The following is a 21,726-nucleotide window of genomic DNA, read 5'->3' on the forward strand; positions in this document are numbered from 1 at the left end:
TTCTAAACCAAACTTATTTTAAGGAAGGAGACTGCTACATTTTAACACATTAATTAGCCCACAGACGTTTTAGCTTATATGAAAATCAAAGATTTACAGCCTCCGAGAAGTCCCAGTGGAGCTGTTGGAGCTTAAAGATATCCATGAGGAACTTTTTCATTTAGAGTGTATAAAACATGTACGTGTTTGCGCCAAAACATGGAAACACTGAAATGTTCCCTAATGAAAGCTTCAGCAGGAGGCTTCATTAGTCGAAGGTCTCTGGAAACTGAAAAACAACATAGAAATTCTGTAATACTGTGCAGACTTCACAGCTAAGTGTGCTGAAATGTTGATGCTCACAACATATTTTCCTCCTCAGACACCACATCCATAATGCCAACACAGTATGAAGTCATTTCCTTTCTTGTAATATACTTTCATTTTTCTTGAATGCTCCATTTTCTTCCAGTGGTTAGGCTTATTGAATGTTTACAGGTCACTGTGGAGTTTTTGTTGTTGAGCATCCCTCTTATTTCTGTGTCTGCCTGAGTGTGAAAAATAAACGACATAAATCCCTGCATTGCAGTGGCTTTCACCAGTTCATGAATTAGAACTACATTCATAAAATCCCAGCATGTGTGTGTGTTGCTCTCGAAGCAGAGGATGAAGCCTAATATTATGGGATGGCCTGTATTTTTCTGTTTTCTTGCAAGAGTGCTTTGCATGAAGTAGCTGAGCCTCGGCAGGGCAGTGGCTAATGAGCCAGCTATGAAGATGTAGTGAGGACTGCCGCTGCACTTCTCAGGATAAAATGGACTACAAGTCAACAAAACTACCACAGAGCTTTTTCTCCCAGTTTATTTTAGCCCTTTACTCAGGCTTTTTAAAAACTGGTTTCTAATTTGTCTGCTGTTATCCTTATTGCACCAAGTGACGGTACTTGATAGACCTTGTTTGTCAGCATTATTCTTTGGAAATCGGTGCTTTCTTTTGTTGATGGCAAAATAAAACAGTCAATGGCATTATACTGGTGTATTTTCCAGTATAAGCAATGCTTACTGCCACACTATGTACCTTTTAAAATAAAGTGTACAATATTGTTCTTACAAATGAAACAAAATCCTTGCTCATTTCAATACACTGGGTTTTTTCTGCTACATCCCTCAAAGTGCACTTGGTCGGGTATGACCAGTAGCTTACAGTGGCATAGATAGATATTGCTGTGTAGCTGACATTACTGACTTTATGGCTCTTCTCTACTTGAGGTAGTGTAACACTATATTTCATCATGTCGCATAGGGCTGTGCAATATGACAATATATATCATTTGACAATATATATTGTTAAAAATTAATTGTAATAAATCATTTGTTCTGTTGTGTCGCAAATTCAACACTACTACAAGGGGGACGATGCTTTGTACCGCGGTGAAGATAGTTTTACATTGGATATTTGACAGACATCTGTTGAATGTCCAATGTAAAACTAATATCCAACTTTAAAACTAACTTCAACTCGAACCATTCTTCCACACTTCCACCGGTGTTGCAGGGAAGAAATTTGCTTTAAGAATAAACAAACGTGGAAGAAAGTGAATTTTACTCAGAACTGGATGATACTGAACAGGAGGACTCAGACCATGCAAGCAAAAACGAGGAGTTCATAACGTTACCAAAGAAAGAGGTCTGTTGTATGGACGAGCAATGCAACACTATTCCAGCCGTTTCAGCCATGATGTGTGTGTCAGGTAATGTTTAATGGCTTGCCCACGGACATTCAGCTAACTTTCTCTCTCTATATCATGGTATTTGTCCTGGTGTTGGATTTCCCCAGAATAGCTTACCCCACCTTCATGATGCAGAGAAAAATCACGAGTTCATAATACTTCATTGAATTTACAAAATATGTTCTATATTGGGATATGGGATTTTAGTCATATCTCACAGCCCTAATGTCACAGATGGTTTTATCAGTAAGGTAAAACAAGAGACAAACACAGCGTACCCTCACCAGGAGACATGTTAGTTGTTTCTCTCTTGTGATACACTAGAAAAATTCAATATGGTTTTTACTGCCACTTGTGGCCATCGTGGTTACATTACATACATACACAATTGTGTTTATGTAGGACCACTCATCACTCATAGTAAAAAGCTGAGTGAGAAAATCTATTTTCAGGGCCTTTAAATGACACACTGTGGCCATATCAGTGGATAAAATCAACACCACTTTCATCTGACATGTGTTGTACCTACCCGTTTTGGGCTCCACAGAGAAGTACGGCTGTCCGTGGATGATGCTGTAGACCACCCTGGCACTGTTCCCATATGTTGGGTCATCTGCATCTGTGGCTGCCACTTGCACTACCATGGTTCCTGTGGGCAGACAGCCGTTCATTAGTTTCCAAGACAGCATGCAGAAGCCAAGTCAAACAGAGCTAAATGTGGAAATAGTCATCATATCAACAGAGTGTGTGACCAATTCTACTTGAAAAGGGAGGAAAAGGGAGAAAGCAATGAAAATGTAACTTCTGAGGCGGTAAATAATCTCATTAGACATTAGTTATTACACTGTCTTCTTTTGTTGTGACTGGTGTTTACTTTAGTTTTGTATATTGAGTTTCATTTTTATACAAAACGCCTGACTTTAAAGCAGTTTTTCACAGAAATCTTCAGCAGCACCCAAACATCTGACATGTGCTGTGTACTGGCTTACGGCCTCAAAAGCTGCTAAACAAATAACACTCTCAGTTGTTGCCATCATTTGCAACAATGCTGCAGCAGGATTAAAGTGTAACTCCGAGCCTTCAGAGATCATTTCATTGCCACTGTTTCAATTTGCCTCCTGCAGATCAGTTAGCAACATCTTTTCCGGTAACTTCAATCTGTTGATTCTAATTCAGCAGCCAAATGGGTTCGGCAACCAATCTGTGCTCTGTTAAAGAGGCACTCCACCCCTACCAAAATCACACAGCAAAATTATTATGTATCACATATCATATTGATGCCAAAACTAACTTTATTTTAGTTTTAGAAGAGTCAAAGGGTTTGAATTAGTCCTCCAGCAATGTCATAGGAAGACTGTGTGTGCACTAATTAGGGCTCAATAAAACTGTAGATTAAAGAATTTTAAGAAACATTTAGAAAATGTTTTAGCGAGAGACAGTTAGGAAAACATATTCCCCTTTTTTACTCTTAGTATTTTATTTTCCAGTTAAAATCTTTGTTAACATGCACAGATGGTAACCAATCCAAAAACTGATTTAGGGTCTACTTCCGGAAGAGGTGTTCATCTGCAGAGGAGAAAACGTAACTTTTAAGGAAAACCATTTTGTTGCACATACATTTAAGTGTTGTTTGTTTTGTGCTCTGTCAAATTCTGGTGCTGGTACAAGTGTAAAGCAGATCTTCTGGTTTAACTAAGTACTCCAGGCCTGAAAACAGATACTCCAATCAACAACTTAACTGCGGGTAAAGGTATTTGGTTTGATAGCCAGAGCTCCCTTCATTTCTATATAAATGAAATAAAGTGAAAACCAAGAAGCCCTTACTTAACAAACTAAGTATTAATTAAGGGGTAGGCCTATATGGATGTTCCTTTAATTTTTACATTAATTTGAAATATTTGCCACAATATAAACCAATAGGATCATTACATGATCTGTGAGAGTCCCGTGTTTTTGTTTTCACAAACACTAAGGATATAGGAAGGAAGGAATAGATAGCCTAAGCCCTATATTAGGATATTAGCCCTTCCGGTTGACCATAATTTTTTCAGACAACAAAGCTTTTGATGCGTTTGAATTGTGCCCTCAATAACACATAGCACATTGCCAGTTTCCAACCAATGAAGTTGTCATTTTCACGGCCAGCGCCCACATTATGTAAGTAGTAAATGTACTGTGTGTGCCCATAGGGGTGTTGGTTGACCATTAAACTGAACATATATCTTGTCTAAAGTCAATGGGGCAGTATTTCCCTGCTATTTAAAGGGCGCATTATTCAGATAAGAAGATGCGCCTGCAAAGGTGGGTTCCAGGTTGGTTGAAATAGGGTGAATCATCTCCCCATGTGCACATTTACGCACAAGGTACAACAGCATAACATGATTGATTATTAAAATCCAGGATCGGTCAGGATGCACTGAAAGCAGCCTCTCTAATCATTAAGGTAAATTGTTAAAAAAAAAACACATCAATACAACACACATTAATGAAAGCAGCTTGAAGATAGAGATGTGACCCATGACCTGTTCATCATGGTTTATAATAATGCAGCGCAGTGAGGATACAGATGTTTCAAAGTGGAGCAAAGCGTATATAACATGGATCTATGTGTCTGTGATTAATATATTACTATTAACAGAGACTCCGGTCTCCGATGTAATTTATACACTTCACATATAAACTGACAGAACAGTAGATTAACATAAGGCTTCGCAATCAAAGAAAGTTTTTCTATCATGTCAACACTTAAGTTCATACTCACACACTCACACACTCATTCGCTTACATGAGCTCTCTCTCTCTCTCTCTCTCTCTCTCTCTCTGCTGTCAGTCTGCAACACACTTTTTTTCATCCATCCATCCATCCATCGTCAACCACTTATCCTGCATACAGGGTCGCGGGGGGGCTGGAACACTTTTTTTCATTAATTTGTATTTTATTAATGTTTTTATAATGCCATTAACGCACCATTTAAATAGTCATGCGCCAAGATACAAGTTCACCTGGCTTTTAAAGAGAAAGTGATTGGTTTATTATTGCATGTTCCGCCCAAAACACACCCATGATTAATTAAGAGACAACCCTTTTGAACCACCTGGAAAACCGACCAGTTTTTCAGCTTTTAAACTAGCTAAAATGGATTTGAACATGCCCTAAATGCATCTGCACCATGCGCTTCATGCTGTGCACTTATATCATTAAAATAGGCTACTGTACATATTTTTCATGAAATAAAATCCAATGGGGTGGAAGCTGAAGGGACAAACTTAAGTCTGATTTGTACTTTTGTGTCCAGCCGTAGGCAAACGTGTAGCCCCCTGTTATTGGTCGGCTTGGTAGCATCGCATTTCCACCTACGCATTTCCGGCTTGTACTTCTTCTTCTTCTCCCTCAATTTCATTTGGTCTTCAGTGAAGAAGACAAAGAAGAAGAAAACGAACATGGATGAAAGCAAGGAGAGTTTGATCGAGGAAATCAGGAAATACACACATCTGTCTCCTGACAGACTACTCTTCTGCAAATAACAAAGACTGCCTGATGGCAGCCAATTCGTGGAGAGAGATTTTCTCAGTCATTGGTTTGGAGGTGCTGGAATGTGTGAAGAGATGGTAGAACTTGAGAGACAAGTACTTTCGCCTCTGCAAGTAGCTCGTCACAAGAAGTGGGGGCCCAGGCAGGAAAAAAGACTCAGCCTTTTATTTGTTTCTGTCATGGCTGCCACCCCATCTGAAACACTGGGAAACGGAGACAAATTATAATGATATGGTAAATATAGCATGTCCTTAGTGTCATGAACCTCTGTGTTATGCTTAGGGTATCTAAGGCTCTCTATACAGAATGAGAAAAATGCTTCCAGCTGCCCATCCCACTTTGCAAAGTGCCACGATTTATTTAAGTTCACAATTGATAGGGTGCGGTGGGGGCAGATAAGGGGGAAATAAACTTAGTACAAATGAAAATTATTAGAAACCTTGACCCAGATGTGTATATGGTTCAAGAAAGTTCCACTGTTGATTAGTTTGCAGTTAAATTGGGATCTGGAAAACATTTCCAACGCTAACATCAACAATAAAGCTAGGAGGTAAGATAGTGGTGGAGTTAGCAAGCCACATTTTCAACAACGTTATACACACGTACAGTCTGTTTTATCTGTCTTGTTCTATTTAGCTTCTGTTTTTATCTTGATTCTTTCTTGTTATCTGTTTTAACCTACTGTAGATTTAAAAGCCTAACCTGGCCAGGAAGGAGGCTGCAAATTAGCTTTAGCGCCCTAGATACACTATATCTGTTGTTGTTACAGTCCAGGTTTCTCCTTTCTGTGTTTTCCCTCCCTTGTGCTTGTGTGTGATTGGTGTTTCCCAGGCTTGGAGGCGGTCAGGTGTGTTGGTGGGTGGCACAGCTGGTTCTCACCTGCTCATCACAGAAGTTATAAGAACTGCAGGCTACCAGTCACTCATCGGCAGATTATTCCTCTCCTTGCACAGTGGAGTGCTTTAGGCTTGATACTAAGTTTCTAGTCTCTAGATGATTGTAACTTACTTGCACTTTTTGTCTGCCCTTTCCACGATCACTCCTGAAGCCAGTTTTTGGAGGAGAAAATGCTTCACTACCACCTGGTAGGTTTCTGGTTTCAACCTACTGTCATCAGCCTGACCCTTGCTCTAACCCAGTCTCTCAGCCTGAAACAAATATTTCTTAGTCTTTCTGTCATAAAACCTTTCACTCCGCCTGTCGTCTATATCTGCACCTGGGTCCGCCATTAACGACACGTAACACTTATGTAACAATAAGGTGATCAGACTTCTGAAATGAAAACTGGGGACATTTTTGGTTTGGTGGTCAGTATGTCATTAAAAATTATAATGTTACTATATCTGAAATAAAAAGGGGGACAATTTCCGATTTATAATCTCCCAAATATAACTCTTCTGAATAAAGTCAAGTCATTTTGAGGCAGAATCTACCTTTCAGTCAATAAGTAGAAGCTGCAATCACTTTCTGGCGAGTGGAATCCTGCATTACATGTGTTGTATTGGCCATTTAAAGGTATTTCAACAGGTAAAAAGGAGCGGATTGGTTGGTACACAGCAAGTTAAATAATGTGGAGTCATAAGGATAATTGCAAAAGAGATCATGTCTTTATTTTATACATAACTAAGTCATGTTAATTATAGGCTTGATTCTGTTTTCCAAATATAAACAAGGATATTAGACATAGGTCTCCCAAACACATATTCCAATGGCAACAACAGGCTTCTATTATTGTTTTTAATCACATAAATGTCATGCCTGGTTACATTATAAACTGCAAACACTTATTTGGCCACAATTGTGATTATTCCGTTATAAGATACGCAAGTATCACAACGACATACATTTGCTATTACCACGGACATAAAGTGATGTTTATTTGCATGTTTGTCTGTTTGATTGAGATAAAAGCGGCTTTAAATGTAAAGAGACCGCTTTAACATGCTGGCTGCGCTCACACTGATAGCAGTTTTCAGTTTTCTGCGGACTATCACTTTTTGGCACGACGCCTGTGTGCTCTGCTGTCCAGTCTTTCTGGCCACGTAAAATCCATATAATCTATGAGAAAATCTGTTTTCAGGACTGTTAACACCTTAAACAGTTTATGATTAACACAGTTAAAAATGGGGACATTTCCACTAAATGCACTATCCCCGGAAAATGGGGACGTCTGGTCACCCTATCTAACAATGTTTATCCATATGTTCCCTGTTTAGTACAAATTAGTTTGTTAGCTATAATGCTAACTTAACTAAACAAATCCACTGGCTGTTAGCTAGTAAACCTAGACAGTTAATGACGGTAGCTAAGGTTTATTCTAAAGACAAGTCATAAATGGTTTTCTGTTAGACTGTCATTCAGTTGCCTAAAAATAAATGATTGCCATATAGTAATAAAACCTTAGTTCCAGGAAAAAAAACATCTAGCGAAGTACTGCAGATAAGTTATAAAACCCAAGACATAGTCTGATTTTGTTTTAGTGTCCAGTTTTCCATCCAGCTAACAAGAAGGAAATTTGTTTTCAAACTCGACTGTGAACTGCTGACAACTGACAACTGTTGTTCCTGCGTGCAGCACTGTATTGTCCTCTCCCACTCTTCCTCCAAGGCAGAAAACATCAGACATGACTCCTTGTGCATTTCTCTTTAAATGTACCGACAGAATGCGGTTGATTTGACTTGAGCTGACAGCCCGTAGCTTGGTAGGTAAGGCAGAAAAGCGTTTGAAGATTTCAAACAGAAAACATAATCAGCAGCAATCAGCAACAATCAATTTCAGTAGGTCACTCATTATGGTATAAATGAGCCTTGTTGCTCCAACTGCACTCATTTAGTGGTTAAAAAAAGTAGTTTTATGTCAAAGAATTGATAATCATCTGATATTAAGGAGGAGAAACAATTTAATTGTTAATTATCTCAAACATAATTTATGGTTCAGGCTATTTTTTGCTGTTAGACTGTACATCAGTATTAGTCTTAAAGCTGACGCTTTCCACACACTCAGCAGCTGTGAAATCATTAACAATAGCGATTGTTAAAATAACCTTCAAAATGAAAAATCACCATTTTCCATGAGTGTCCATCTTCCAGCTGGTCATATGAATAGCTGGTTTATGTTCAAATATTTCACTTTAATTGCTAGTTGTGTGTATCTGGCTAAGCTTGAGCCTATATTGTCGCATCTGACAGAAAGTGCTTTCTTACAAGTTGGTGATATTTTACTTTGAGGAAAACATCCTAATAAAAATCTCACTTTCTAACGTGAGATGTATTTTACAGGCTTTTACAGAATGAAGTGATCATGGAAATTGAAGATTAGAGTCCTCCATTCTGGCCATAAAGCAGAATTAACAGGCTCTGGCCCTGGATGTGAACAATATAATAGGGAAAAAAACTTGGGGAAGCTGGAGAAGTTATCACCAGGCCGGTTGTAGAAGGACACCTAGATTATATCATCACCTCTTAGTCATGACAGGTTATATTACAGGTAGTTTAAAACACCAAGGTCAAAGGATGCCTGTATGAAAGAGAACTCATGCGATGTCTAAATCTCTATTACAGTTGGATAGTTAAAAACACTTGGCGCTCGGCAGACGAGGCCATAAATTAACATTCAATATGGACTCGGATAGGGCACATCTTTTAAATATATTTTTCTAGCTTCTTCTACAGGTTGCGTGCTCTGTCCAACAAACAACCAGTTCTAACAATATTGTCAGAATGAAAGGCATCACAAGCTGGGTAAGATGGATGTAAAACAAAAACAAAAAAACACACCCGGAATAGATTCTTTCTGCTCCACAAGGCTGTCATCTGCTACTCAATTTGCTCTGTCTGTGTCCCTTCAATATTTGTCCATCTTCATTGATGTGATGGATCCGATCTTCACAGTTTTTATTTATTCCCCCCCGCAGCAAAACAGGTTTCCTAATCAATTCCGCATCTTGGGTGAACAACTGTCATCTGCCAGTAATGAAAATAAATGTGGCATGCTTTATCTGAATGGGAGACAGGTATTCTTCAGCCACTTGCATATACAGACTGCATCTAACTGTCAAGAACAATATGCATTTCCAAGTGCACACTTGCAATACAAATTTGTTTGTTTTGAGGAATGTGACCCAGAATGTGACAAAGAACTTTTTTATATTAATACAAACCGTATATGTTTTCCGATAAAAGGCCATTCACTGCATGTAGAAATGCACATTTGGAACCAAATCTGTGACTAAAAATAGTATTTAAAAAAACACATTAATAATTTTAAAAAAATTCAGTTTAAGCCCGGTGATTTTAGCAGTTCCTTCATGAGTATTCAAAGCTGCCACTGTTGATTAAGTTGATTATAGTCATGCACGTTCACACCTGCTCCCCACTGTTTCAGATAAGCGGGGATTATTACTTAGATTTCAATTCACATTTATTTGCAATTGCCAAGTGAAAATGAATTATAGCACTTTTAAAGAAAGTTATTACTGCCGGCTGTTTTCTATTTGTGCAGTATCAGAACACAACTGTTCTGCAATAAAGCCTGCTTTTATGCTGCCTATAATGTTCATAGAGGTGTTAATTAAATAATATGTTTTAGCACTGAGGTTAGTTAGTAATAATTTAGTAATGGACCGAATTGTATTAAAATATTCTGCTGATCTCATTTATGTAAATAGAAAGTGACAAAAAGTTAGAAACACATCTCAGTATAATGAAGCCCACTGTGACATTAACCACTACCTCATTATTAAACACATAATTTAATTTACACATTTCAGACAATGTCACCAACTATGAGCTTAAAGATAGACGCTATGGCAGAGCTGTTTTATTGTATGGCATTAGAAGTGGCCCCATGAGTGTGTATGTATAACCCACAATGCAAAGAGGGATCAACAAGACACCCAACTGTGATCAAAAACAATCATTTGGATTGGCTCTCCTTAAACCAGAACACCTTTTTTTATTTCCAGAATTAAGTGACTATCCCATCCTTGATCTCCGCTCTCATGAATTAGACAGGAACAATGACAGCTGGATATAGGACTGGTGAGTAGTAAATTCAAGAGCTGTGGCCTTGGGTTGACATTACATTCTCTATGCTTGTAATGAGCCCTCAAACTGCTCCTTTGGTCTCTTCGCTATGCAGCGGGAGAGAGCCAAGCCTCGCGATTGTCACACCTCCTGTCCCCAAGCTCTCCTGTCTTTTATTTGACATCCCTGTCGTGATTAAGACAAAAGCTTTCAGAGATCCTCGGGCCATAAGGTCTCCATGTGTATGGACGGGCACTGCCTCTAATTACTTTAATTAATTAAATTCATGATTTCCTCTAAATTGAACCCATTCATCAGCAGTGCAGATCTGTGACCATTAATGATTTAAAGACATCTATAAAGGAATTATTGAGGACAAGAGGTGCTTGGCCCTTCCCTGTTCTTTACTGCACTGATAATTGCTTTGAGCATATATTTACAAAGAGAGGTAATGTATTATTCTCCTGCTGTTCTCTCAACTTGTGATGAAGACCTTCAAAGGAACTGGCAGAGTAAATAAAGTGGCGAGGTTGACCCCGCTTCTCAGCGCTTTTGGTGTGAACGCATCCTCCTCTGTGGTTGATGTACCAAGTTGCTGTCTTATCTCGGGTTGGACATGAGACTCCAAGCCCTTGTACTCTAATCCTCCGGTTCCTTAAGCCTGAGCTCAGTACCCCCCGTTGACAGTCGGCTGTGTAATCCTTCAGAGATCTCCGTGCCTGTGTAGTAAGCAAAGCATTGCCTCCCTTGGAATGACTCCCACTGCCGTTGTATGCTGGCGGAAATTTCCAGTTTGACTTTGAAGGTTCTAAAAAACACCTTTGTTTTCACTCATTTCCATCTGTATGTTGCCATGCATGTTGGAGGTGTTGAGCTGATACGCACAATGAGCTTTTTCAGTTCTTAGCGTTTATTGGAATGAGGAAGCTTGCAGAGTGCTTTCATTTACCAGGCTGGTAAAAAAGTGTCTATAATCCATTGTGCAGTTCCCCTCAGTGCTACCGAGCATTGTCACATCTTTCAGCTAATTGTTTTGGTTTTCTGGTGCGCAACTGTAATGTCTTGCTTCACTCTCACCAGTCAAAAAGGATTGTTTCCAGCTGCAGCAGGCAGCTATTTTCAGCAGAAAATATCTTAAAAGCCACTGTACGCTACCTTTCCAGCACCAAACCGCAGACAGACACAGTAAGAGACTAGCTGGTGAACATAGCGGAGCTGTCGTGGATGTTGAGCTCACCTAAACTTGCATTAATAGGAATCATATTGGTGACATATACAACCAAAAGTGCTACCAAGAATCTGAATCAGCCACCTATATTGTTAATGATTGATAAAAATCATCATAGAAATCCATTTTTACTGGTGTGGGGGGGACATTACCTTTTATTGTCTTCGGAAGGGGTGCGTCACAGAAAAAGTTGAAGAACCAATGGTTTAAACACTCCCTCTTCAAATCCAGAGCTTACTACCCCACCTAACGTTGTTTAATGCATGCACTAACACGTTCCCTTCAGCATCATTCAACACTACTATTGTCTGCCGCACACTCTCAGTATAACTTTTTATATTGCACTGTATGTAAACTTTTATAAATTCTTGATGAAACCAAAGACTGATTGTTGATTGTGTACCTAATTTTATATAAATTGAGTAACTAGTCTACTTCAGCCTCTAATCTTTTCAGCACTGTGAGAGGACTGATTACAAGGTCCTATTCTGATACTGAATTATTATTCAGACGGCAGATTGAAGTGCCAAACAAATCAATGTCTGTTTATGTACAAGTTCAGTAACAAACATCTAGAATGAGATGTTGATAATAAATACATGTCTATTATTAAAAATCAACAAGAGGATCACCTCAAGAGAAAATAAATGTAATTTATCATACACACAATCTCTGGGAAGAAAATGATCTCAAACTTTGTGTTTTTTAAATCAATATCACCCTTTTCTGTCAGTTGGCACCCAAATTCATTTCTGTCATAGCTCACTTGTGATTAGACCACAGCTCCCAGCATGCCTGGGAGGGCCTTGGGAACCCCTAGAAGGAGCTGGAGGATGTTAAGGATGCCTGTGCTGCCCTGTTTAATGGATGGATGGAAATGTATTTGTCTGGATCAGACATTTTTCAGACATCAGCGAGAGAGGTAACTGTAAGTACTGGCTAGTATGAACTCTGAGCCCAATTTGTGGAAAACATGCCTGTGGCCATCAAGCCTGATTCAGACCTTAAATTTGCTTAAGTCAGTTTTGCATCACTCATCAACATTTTTAAGCCTAGAGGTCTGTGCTGGCATATGCAGGGTGATAAATATGGAAATTAAGGCACAACTAGACTTCACATTACAATACACTTAGTCGGGTTTAAAAACACCAGAAAATAGCAAATTGAGAGCATTTTTTGCTCAACACCACCCATTTCTTGTTGTTGACCAAAATGAAGAATTTTAGCAGCATTATTGTTAAACTGGAACGATCATACTAAGAAAGAAAAAAAACAAAAGCTACTCTCTCTCTCGCTCCAGCTGTGTTTCTCATGCACTTGCTGAGTTGAAAAGCCTCAGGATGTTGTTGTGGCTCATTTGCATTTACTCGCATTTTGAGTTTGAGCGTGACCCGTTCAGAACCTTGGAGGAAATCTTGACCATGCGGCAAGAAGCAGCCACTTAAAGACAGGGTCTGATATGATGGCTTCCTCCAGGACCATATTTAAACCAAACAGATAAAAGAAATATCTGCAGTTATAAATGTTAAAGTGGTCAACGGAATATGAAATACTGAGACCTTACAACAACTACAGCTGTATAATGTTTGAAACAAAACATGCATTGCCTACCCCAACTTTAATGTTTTAAGGCATATATTTTTCTGATTCCCACCCACAATGTGAACCCCTACAGACCTGTCAGGTCATCTGGCAATTGTCTTATTAGTATTTATTTGAAAATACAACATGGAGACGCTGCTTTCAGCTACTGCTCTGTACATATCTGGAACATAAACTTTCAAAAGATTTTTAAATCAAGGCTAAAAACATTGCTAGCAATTAGATTTTGGCTGCTTCGATCACTCACAGATGTTTCTTCATTTCATCTTTTAGTCTTTTCTGATTCTTAATTTGTTTTTTCATTCTGTTATTTTACTGTCAATGTCTTTTGTGAAGGACTTTGAATTTGTAAATGTGCCTCATAAATGAATTGCCTTGCCATGTCCAAAGTTCTACGGGCGTCCTGATAGTTCAGTCTGTCTACATCATATTGATTTCAAAAACTGAATCGAACAGACCTCAAGAGGAGAAAGGTCCCTGGTCTAATTTATTAGCACAGTAAAATATTAGTGAAAAGGAAAAAAGAAGCCAATTAACCTGTACACTCTGGCTAAGGGATGTCCAAATCCAAGTAGTTTAACTTGGACTACCACTGATGTGGAGCCCATGTAGTAGAGCTTCATTCACTTTAAATTGGGCCCAATGTGATGAACACATTGAGTCTTACAAAGCAAATGTGCTGGATTCAAATTAATATTGCAAAATTCCCGATTCCCCCCCATGACCTTAAATACTGAGAGAGATCAAGACAAATTCAGTGAGGTGGAAAATTATCAAATGCAGATGTTGGAGAGAGGGCAAGTCAAAGAGAAAGTGAGAGTGTGAGAGCGAGTCGAAAAGAATAGAAAATGTAAGAAAAAGGGGGGAACTGGTATGGGATGATATTTAAAACAAAGGCTTACCTAGGGGTGACATCTCTGGTACCCCTGCCATATATGGTCCATCAAGAAACTTTGGCTCATTATCATTGATGTCCTGGACCTTGACCACAAATTCAGACCTGGGCTCTACGGGTAAATTGGTGAGTCGGTCTACAGCTTGAGCTTGGAGGGTATAGTAGGGTTGTGCCTCCCGATCAAGGCGTTTCGTGGCATGGATGTCACCTGTGTTCTCATCAATGGTGAAGATGGAGGTAGCGCCCTCGCCAGACAACACATACTTCACCTTGCCATCTCCTTTGTCCACATCTGAGTGTAGCTGTTGGGAGAAAAAAAGAACATCACAGTAAAGATGGTCATGTAAGCAAGTAAATAATAATTTAAATAACTTAAAGAGATGGTATTATGCTCATTTTCAGGTTCATAATCTTATTTGGGGGTTGTACCAAAACAGGTTTACATGGTTTCATTTTCAAAAAAACACCATATTTTTATCATACTGCACATCGCTGCAGCTCCTCTTTTCACCCGGTTGTTGAAGGCTTCATTTTAGCTATGGAGTGATACATCTTGCCTCTACATGATCTTTGTTGGGAGTTGCACATGCGCAGTTCCTAGTTAAGGACTACTAGCCAATCAGAAGCAGGTCGTGAGAAGCCAGTAAACACGGTTTCGGTTCAGCTGTACATGTTCCCCTTACCAGCTTATCAACATAGACTGGAGCAAGAGTTTCAGAGTCGTGAGTTATTAATCTGTAACCAAAGTATCTTTCATCCATAAAGTTTTAACTGAGCTCTGTCTCTACATCACAGTAACAACTTTATGTCCATTGATTGCCTGGAGGGTAGCTAGTGTGTTCACCGGTGTTTTTGAGGGCGTGTCGGACTAGCCGCTTCATAGCATTATATGACGCGCATTTTGCTTTCATCCCTGCGACGTTAAAGGGATGAAAGCGAAACGGCTGAACTACAAATGAGCTGTTTTTAGACAGAGGTTAAAGGATTGTTTAAACTTTATCTATTTAGAGATAACAAGCCAAATTGATTAAACCTGAAATTGAAATTTGGCTGTTTCATCTGTTGTCACTCATCTTACCAAATTCAATATATACATACATATTAAATACTACTAAAATATGTAAATGTTGCATAAAATATAAAATTTTAACACCATGTGTATTTCACTACCGCATCTTTGCTGATAATGTACACCTGACACACACGACACAAACAAATACAAGTCATGTTCTGTGGACAAACATTCGAATCAGATCAAAAGATCAAAACATGCACCATTTACCCATGAATTAATTATGTTACAAAATCCAATCATGATTTGCATTTTGCTACAAATAATGAATAATAATGAAATGAAATAGTACTTCAATGCCACTGTGGCTTGCTAAGTAATATAATGGTCATCACAAATGATCAAACTAGCAATTTTCTGTTAAAGCAATAGCTAGCTCATCCCACATAAAAAATACACTACAGCTATTAAGAAATGTCTTTGAATCTCTGTTTCAACAATGATTAACTGAAAGGACCTTTCTGTTTCATTTTTCTGTCCATTTATTCAAACATTTTTACACAACTACTACAATTTAGTCTTCTGTCCGAGAGGAGTCCCTATTCTGTATATGTGGCATCTTTACTTTGCCCATAGTCAGCAAAGGATCCAATATTCAGACTGCCACTTAAACAGTAGTGACTCAATGCTTTATTGAGTGAAAGCTGGATATTAATATCAGATATTTTCAACAGTTCTCTCTTGTTGGCATTAAGAGCAGTGGAGTGTAGCTTTAAGTGCACCACTACTGATAGCAAAATGGATTCTAAAGGTTTTTGTCTTTTGAGAATCAATAGCAGGAGCTGAGGTCATACACCAAGGGCCACGTCCTTTTTAATAAACATGTAAACCATCTTTGTCTGAAACTACTGGCACATCAAATAAGGGTCAAGTTCATATCTTCAAATCAAATCTTTTTCAGCTCAAAGCATGTGGGAAATTCAAGTTTTGTTTCTTGGAGTAGCTGGAATATTAATAGGAGCTGTTATAATGTTGCATAGACAGATAAGACAAGCTACATTTTTATCATTGGACCTGTGTAGTCACTACAACAACCTTCTGCTTATATCAGAGTTTTAATCTCAGAAGAACAAGTCATGAGTGTAAAGATGACTTTAAGACCTCCCCTCAAAGTATGACAAAAAAAATCCTTCAATAACTCTAAAAAAAGAACACTTGAAGCTGGTAACCAACCTTGAATAAGCCTGTTTGAAGTCAGAGCTGTCTGATGGCCATCAACCCCTTCAATGTGCTGAACATCAGAGTGATCACAGAAACTGCCATATATTTTACTGAAAGGCCGTTTTTGGTATTCAAAGATGGACAGATGGACCATTTTCAACTGTCAGCATTTAGCAGAGTGCATATTTCTGTCTTTACTCCATCACCTCCAACATTATACAACACCTCAATTAACAGCAAAGCAGGCAGAGTACGCTTTAGTTTTTTTTTCAGGGAATGTTTTTCCTGATTCTCATATTTGGTGTTAAAAGTGTACAGAATAAAGCTTCAGTTGAATCTGTAATATACAACAGTGTTCTCAGTCTTTCCAGTGTTTTCAACCTCCAAACTAATAAAACCAGGAAGGAAGTAGTATAAGTATATAAAGTGTACTCATACGTTACTGTTAAAATTGCTCTTTTGGGGTATTTGCTTTCCCTACCTACTCACTAGCCAAGCTCTCTCCAGCACACTGCACTTAGACAAATAGTTTATGTAAAGTATCAAGTACACCGCCAATGATCACATTTTAAACACTACAAATTTAGAAGGGATCTCCAGCAATTTAGTATTGCACATTCATTCAGTTAGAGGACTCAAATTAAAATAACTATCAGTGCCTGCAATATCCTGTTTTTAGTCCCTATTATGGGTCACGCTGGGTCCTAGATTTCCCATAATGCTCTTTCATTAAATTCCCCTGCCTCCTAAATGTCTACTTTGTTCAAACCACATACCTCCGATCTTTATTGCAGGCTTTGTGTTAAAAATCAGCCAAAACTGGGATAACACTGATGACATTATAAATCGTCGTCAACTGAACATGTGTCAAATTAGTGGAGTGCCCCTTTAATTCAGTTTAAATAAAATCAATCTTAAACAATAAATTAAAGAGGCACTGTCCTCTACCAAGCTCGGGTGGCCGGCCCTCCCTCCTGTCATTTTAAACTAAACTGCAAAGCACCTCAAGGACTGCTGGATGCCTCATAAAGCCTACAGGACTACATACTCAATGAAGAGAAGAGGTGCAATCCTAAAGGGGCCAGGATATTCCATGAACTGCTTGTCAGATGGTTGAGTAGCTTCAGATACCCCTGTCCCTCACACCTAACTTTGTGAAGCAGACAGGCTGGCATTCACACCAATTTCACGGTGGGAGGTGAGAAAGAAGCCAGGGGTTGAACTTCTCTCTCTAACTCTTGTTTTCATACTTGACACAACTATTATTGTTTTCATGTGAACAGCCAAGTGCAACACTATTCAAGGTACAATGTAGATTTTTTAAAAACCATTTTAGAACATAGGGTTGTATAATGAGATTAAGTTGTAGTTCCTTACTCATAAAAAAATGTTATATACATAAATTAGATACAGTAGATAAATCAGAGAGCACAATCTTCACCAAAAATGCTGTTAAATTTCTGCTGGCATGAAAACACAGCTCTTGCATTGGTTTACAACAGGATTTTATGAAAAATCCCATCAATATTTGCAATTTGAAACAAAGAAGGAAATGAAATTAAACGGTGCAACTGCCACTGTCACTTTGCTACAAAAATCAAACTCGCAATTTCCCAACAAAACATATAAATAAATGAAGCCCAGCACAAGTTAAGACTGTCGTTATGCTTCATTCATAACAACTTTCTCTCTCCTATTCTCTCCCTAACAAGTTGACTAAGCCGTGATCTCCATCAGCCAATCACGTGGTCACTCTCAAATTTAAAATCTCCTCTCCTCCACCCCATTCTCCTCCAGTTCATCATATCCAGGCCCAGGTTGAGCTCCACTCCTAATCACATCCAGATCTTCGGCATTCTCTTCATCACACCATCATGATGTCACGATGGGGTCTAATCACCAAAGACTATTGACATTTTTCATATTCTTAGATCAAATGTCAATAATTTATTCCTTCACTCAGATGAAATCTTCCCTGACTGAACTACTTTTATCTCACATGAACCCCAGCCTCAGCTTATGTTACTGTTAATGTCAATGCTAATGTAAAATTCTTCAAGATTATGTCCCTGAAAATAAGATTTAGAATAGTTTCCTTTATGCTACTCACAAAACAAATGTTACATACAAATTATTTACAGTAGATACAGTAGATAAGTCATGGATAAGTGGTGACAATGCATAATCATCACCAAGAATGCTCTTAAATCACATCTGTAGCTCATACTCCTCCAGGAGGACACTTCAGGGGAAACTAATACAAACCTTCTTCAAGTTACCAAACACATGAAAACTGGGCGTCCAGTTTCCGTACAATGATGAAGAGCTGATCAACTCTTGTCGGACAGAAACCACATTGCTCCTCCTGAATCTGAGGTTTGTCAATTGGTTGCAATCTCCTTGTCAGCATCCTTGTGAGACTGGTCTGTTTCCTAAAGCACCTAAAGCACCACTTCTGAACTTCAAGTGACACTGAAGAGGCTTGTTACCACTGACAGCCAGAGCCTTTTGCATCTCTTCCACCCCACAGCAAGCACACAACTGTTTGAGCTTTTTGACTATCCCTTGGTATGCTCTGCCGGGGAGATGGGTTAAGCTTGGAACGAGTCTGGAGACACGTCCTTGTCTTGGACAGCGTGGCGTTTGGGTTCAGGAGATCTGAGATTTGTGTTCATGATACCTGATTGAGGTCAATACCTAACTATCGCTGATGAAAACAATGGGGGTAAAGACCTGTATTTTTAGGTGTAGAAATAATTCAGAGATTATTTTTGAGCAATTTGTTTTATTTCTATCTTAATGATTATTTTTTACTGTCAAACAGAAAAAAAGAGTGAGTGTGTGCATGTCTACAATGCTTTTCAATTAAGTGCTGGCCACTCAATGATAAAAGCCTATTATCCAGCATTTTGTTTTATATTACAATGTACTCACATAGAATTATTGTTGAAACTCTTCCTTCAATTTATCTGTAAATGTCAACATCTCATTATGGGATAAATAACAATGGTATTTCAGGTTCCAAGCCAGCGCTGCAGGGGTAGAGAATGATTAGGTCAATATTATATTGGTGGCACTGAAGGAGTACATGCTGAACAGAGGATACAACACCAAAGGTCTTTTATTAATGGAATCTATCAGCCCACTGATGGATGCTGCGTTAGGGGCATGATGATTGCATTGGCTGTGTCCTCAAGCCTCAGTATGCATATGCCGCCTCTCTTATAGAGCTCGCTGTGTTTATTCACCATCTCCTGCTGTCAGGAGCCAACTTGAGGTAAATTGTCAGTCGTGGAGAGTCAACATTTAATTTTGAGGAAGCCATGCGTGGTAGTTTCTATCCGGTAAATACCATGGACAAGAAGAACAAAGCTGGCAGACAACAAAGCATGCAAGCCAGGTCAAGGGTCAAGCTCACTATGTGGTCTATTCAGTGAACTGTTTGGCTTCCTCCATTTCCCACTCTCTGTCTGGCAGTAAAAAGACACACAACAGTGCAGCAACTGGCTCCACATATTCAATCTCTAAATCTCATCAACACTGAGGACCGCATAAAATATGTATAACTTGGCAGGGCTTATTAAAAGTATACCCTGGTCAAATACTTTTCTCTCTCATTAATCTAACCCATTTTTAAACTGTCACTGCTCATTTTGAGGTGGTTTTTGAAGTTTCAACACTTATTACTTTTACTGAGTACCATAGTTGCTTCCCTTGCAAAAATGTAAAGACTCTGGAATTCTTTTCTTTGCTTCCCTTCGAGGTCAGTATAACACAGCATGCAGCATGGCGGTGTAGCTCAAAGGCACTCACAGGGATTGTCAAGGAGGGGTGGGATCTGAACAGGAACCCTTCTGAAATCAGTGCTGACACTTATCATCACTTTATATGCAGGCAGTTCTCCAGGGACCAGCCTGTTAGCTTTGTGTTTGCTTGTTTACCTTGTAGCAGAAGAGAACAGTGAAAAGCATAAAAGAACCCGTAACAACCCAGTGATACATGCTTGTCCTATCACCAGAGCACAATGTGTTCAAATTGTTTTAGCATTTGAAATAGGATTTTTGCCATTCTTTGCTACATGAAAACTGTTGTTGGAGAGTGTGTAATTCTATTTTGTTCCTATTTACGCTCATTTGGCTTGGAAATGTACCACACCGCAAGTAGAAACGGCCTCAGATAAAACAACCAATGGATAAAAATAAAAACTGCTCAAACCCCAAGATGCATGTTTCAAGCTTTGTATTTGGGAGTACTTCAATGGACTGTGCACAATCCAAAAAGGACACAAAAGTCCATACCTACAGGCAACCTGTGAGCAATACTAGATCCAGTACAAAACAGCCTCTGCCGTTGCTCAAGAGCCCTTAATCAAAAATCGCCCTCAAGATATTTCACAGAGCAGATCGAACAGCGGGGCTTAACGGGCTCTCTATGAGCATGGTAGTACAGTATGTTTCACAAACAACCCAAAAATAAACATAGACAACGGTGCACTCTGACATTGTTTCCTGTTGAGAAATTGATATAAAACAAGAAACCTGCACATTCTTCCAACAGTGCAAATCATATACTGTTATTATATTATATCCAGCTGAAATCATGAATCTGCCAGTGAATAAAGGTTATTACTGGACACTTAATATGGGCCATACGTAAAGCCAGCAGGGAGTTCAGACTCATTAAATAACACATACATGAAGCTCAAATAAGGAAGGACAGCAGATGGGGGGCAAGAAGGGTCATTCTGCTACAAAAAAGAGCTAAAAATGCAGACAGGGGCTTCAGTGCAGCTGTCACTGACATGAGCTCCCGACATGCTTGGCTTTTCATCTATTCACTCGACCATGTTCGGGTGAGTAGCCATGGTGCTGTGCTCTGAAAGAGGCTCCGTGGCTCAGATTCTCCTCTTTCATTTCAAGTTGGGAGGTAGGGAATTAGCCATTACCATGGAGAAAGTGTTAGCTATCACACATGGGTGTACAGATGCATGGGATCTGTACATATAGGCTTATCCTTATTGACCTTAAATTTAATAAATGATGTCTTTATGTTTCACTTTTCCCTTATCTTTAATGTTCTTTGTGTTCTGTATTGGTCTGTTTGTTTTAAATATAAAAAAATAAATCATAATGCTTTTGACGGTGTGTCTGGATTGGCTGACTGTAATGGGGCATGAATCAAAATTATTGTTAAATCTAATCAATGATATTCTGTACATGTATGCACTCACATACATACACAAAAACACAAAAATATTGTTTTTACATGCAATTAAGTCATTGAGATAAAGCAGATTCCAGGGTTTAAGACATGCTGTTTATAAAAGCATAACTCTTTGTGCAATTTCTGTGGCAATTTAAGACGTTTACTGTAGCAAAGATAGTTCCACCAAAGTGCTCTCTCTTCAACAAAGCCCCGTGTCTTTTTTGAGCAGCTGTTTTGTTTTCTAAGTAATCTGTTTTCTAAGTAATTTGAAATAAGTCTAGTTCACCAGAATAATTAAG

The 21,726-nt window shown here is 38.8% G+C and overlaps 1 protein-coding gene across 1 annotated transcript in view; it reads right to left on the reverse strand.

Annotated features, from left to right (window-relative positions):
- LOC119912003 (cadherin-7-like) overlaps positions 1–21,726 on the reverse strand; it is a 106,066-nt gene that overhangs the window by 45,464 nt on the left and 38,876 nt on the right. Inside the window, exons 3-4 of the mRNA XM_038730980.1 lie at positions 13,997–14,291; positions 2,238–2,357 (exon numbers count right to left, since the gene is read on the reverse strand). Of these exons, the coding sequence (XP_038586908.1) occupies positions 2,238–2,357; positions 13,997–14,291 (415 nt within the window). The remainder of the gene's footprint in view (positions 1–2,237; positions 2,358–13,996; positions 14,292–21,726) is intronic.

The sequence above is a fragment of the Micropterus salmoides genome, unplaced genomic scaffold, assembly GCF_014851395.1.
Source record: "Micropterus salmoides isolate LMB-PRFRI ecotype aquatic unplaced genomic scaffold, ASM1485139v1 Ms_hic_scaffold_1, whole genome shotgun sequence".
Taxonomy (NCBI): Eukaryota; Metazoa; Chordata; class Actinopteri; order Centrarchiformes; family Centrarchidae; genus Micropterus; species Micropterus salmoides.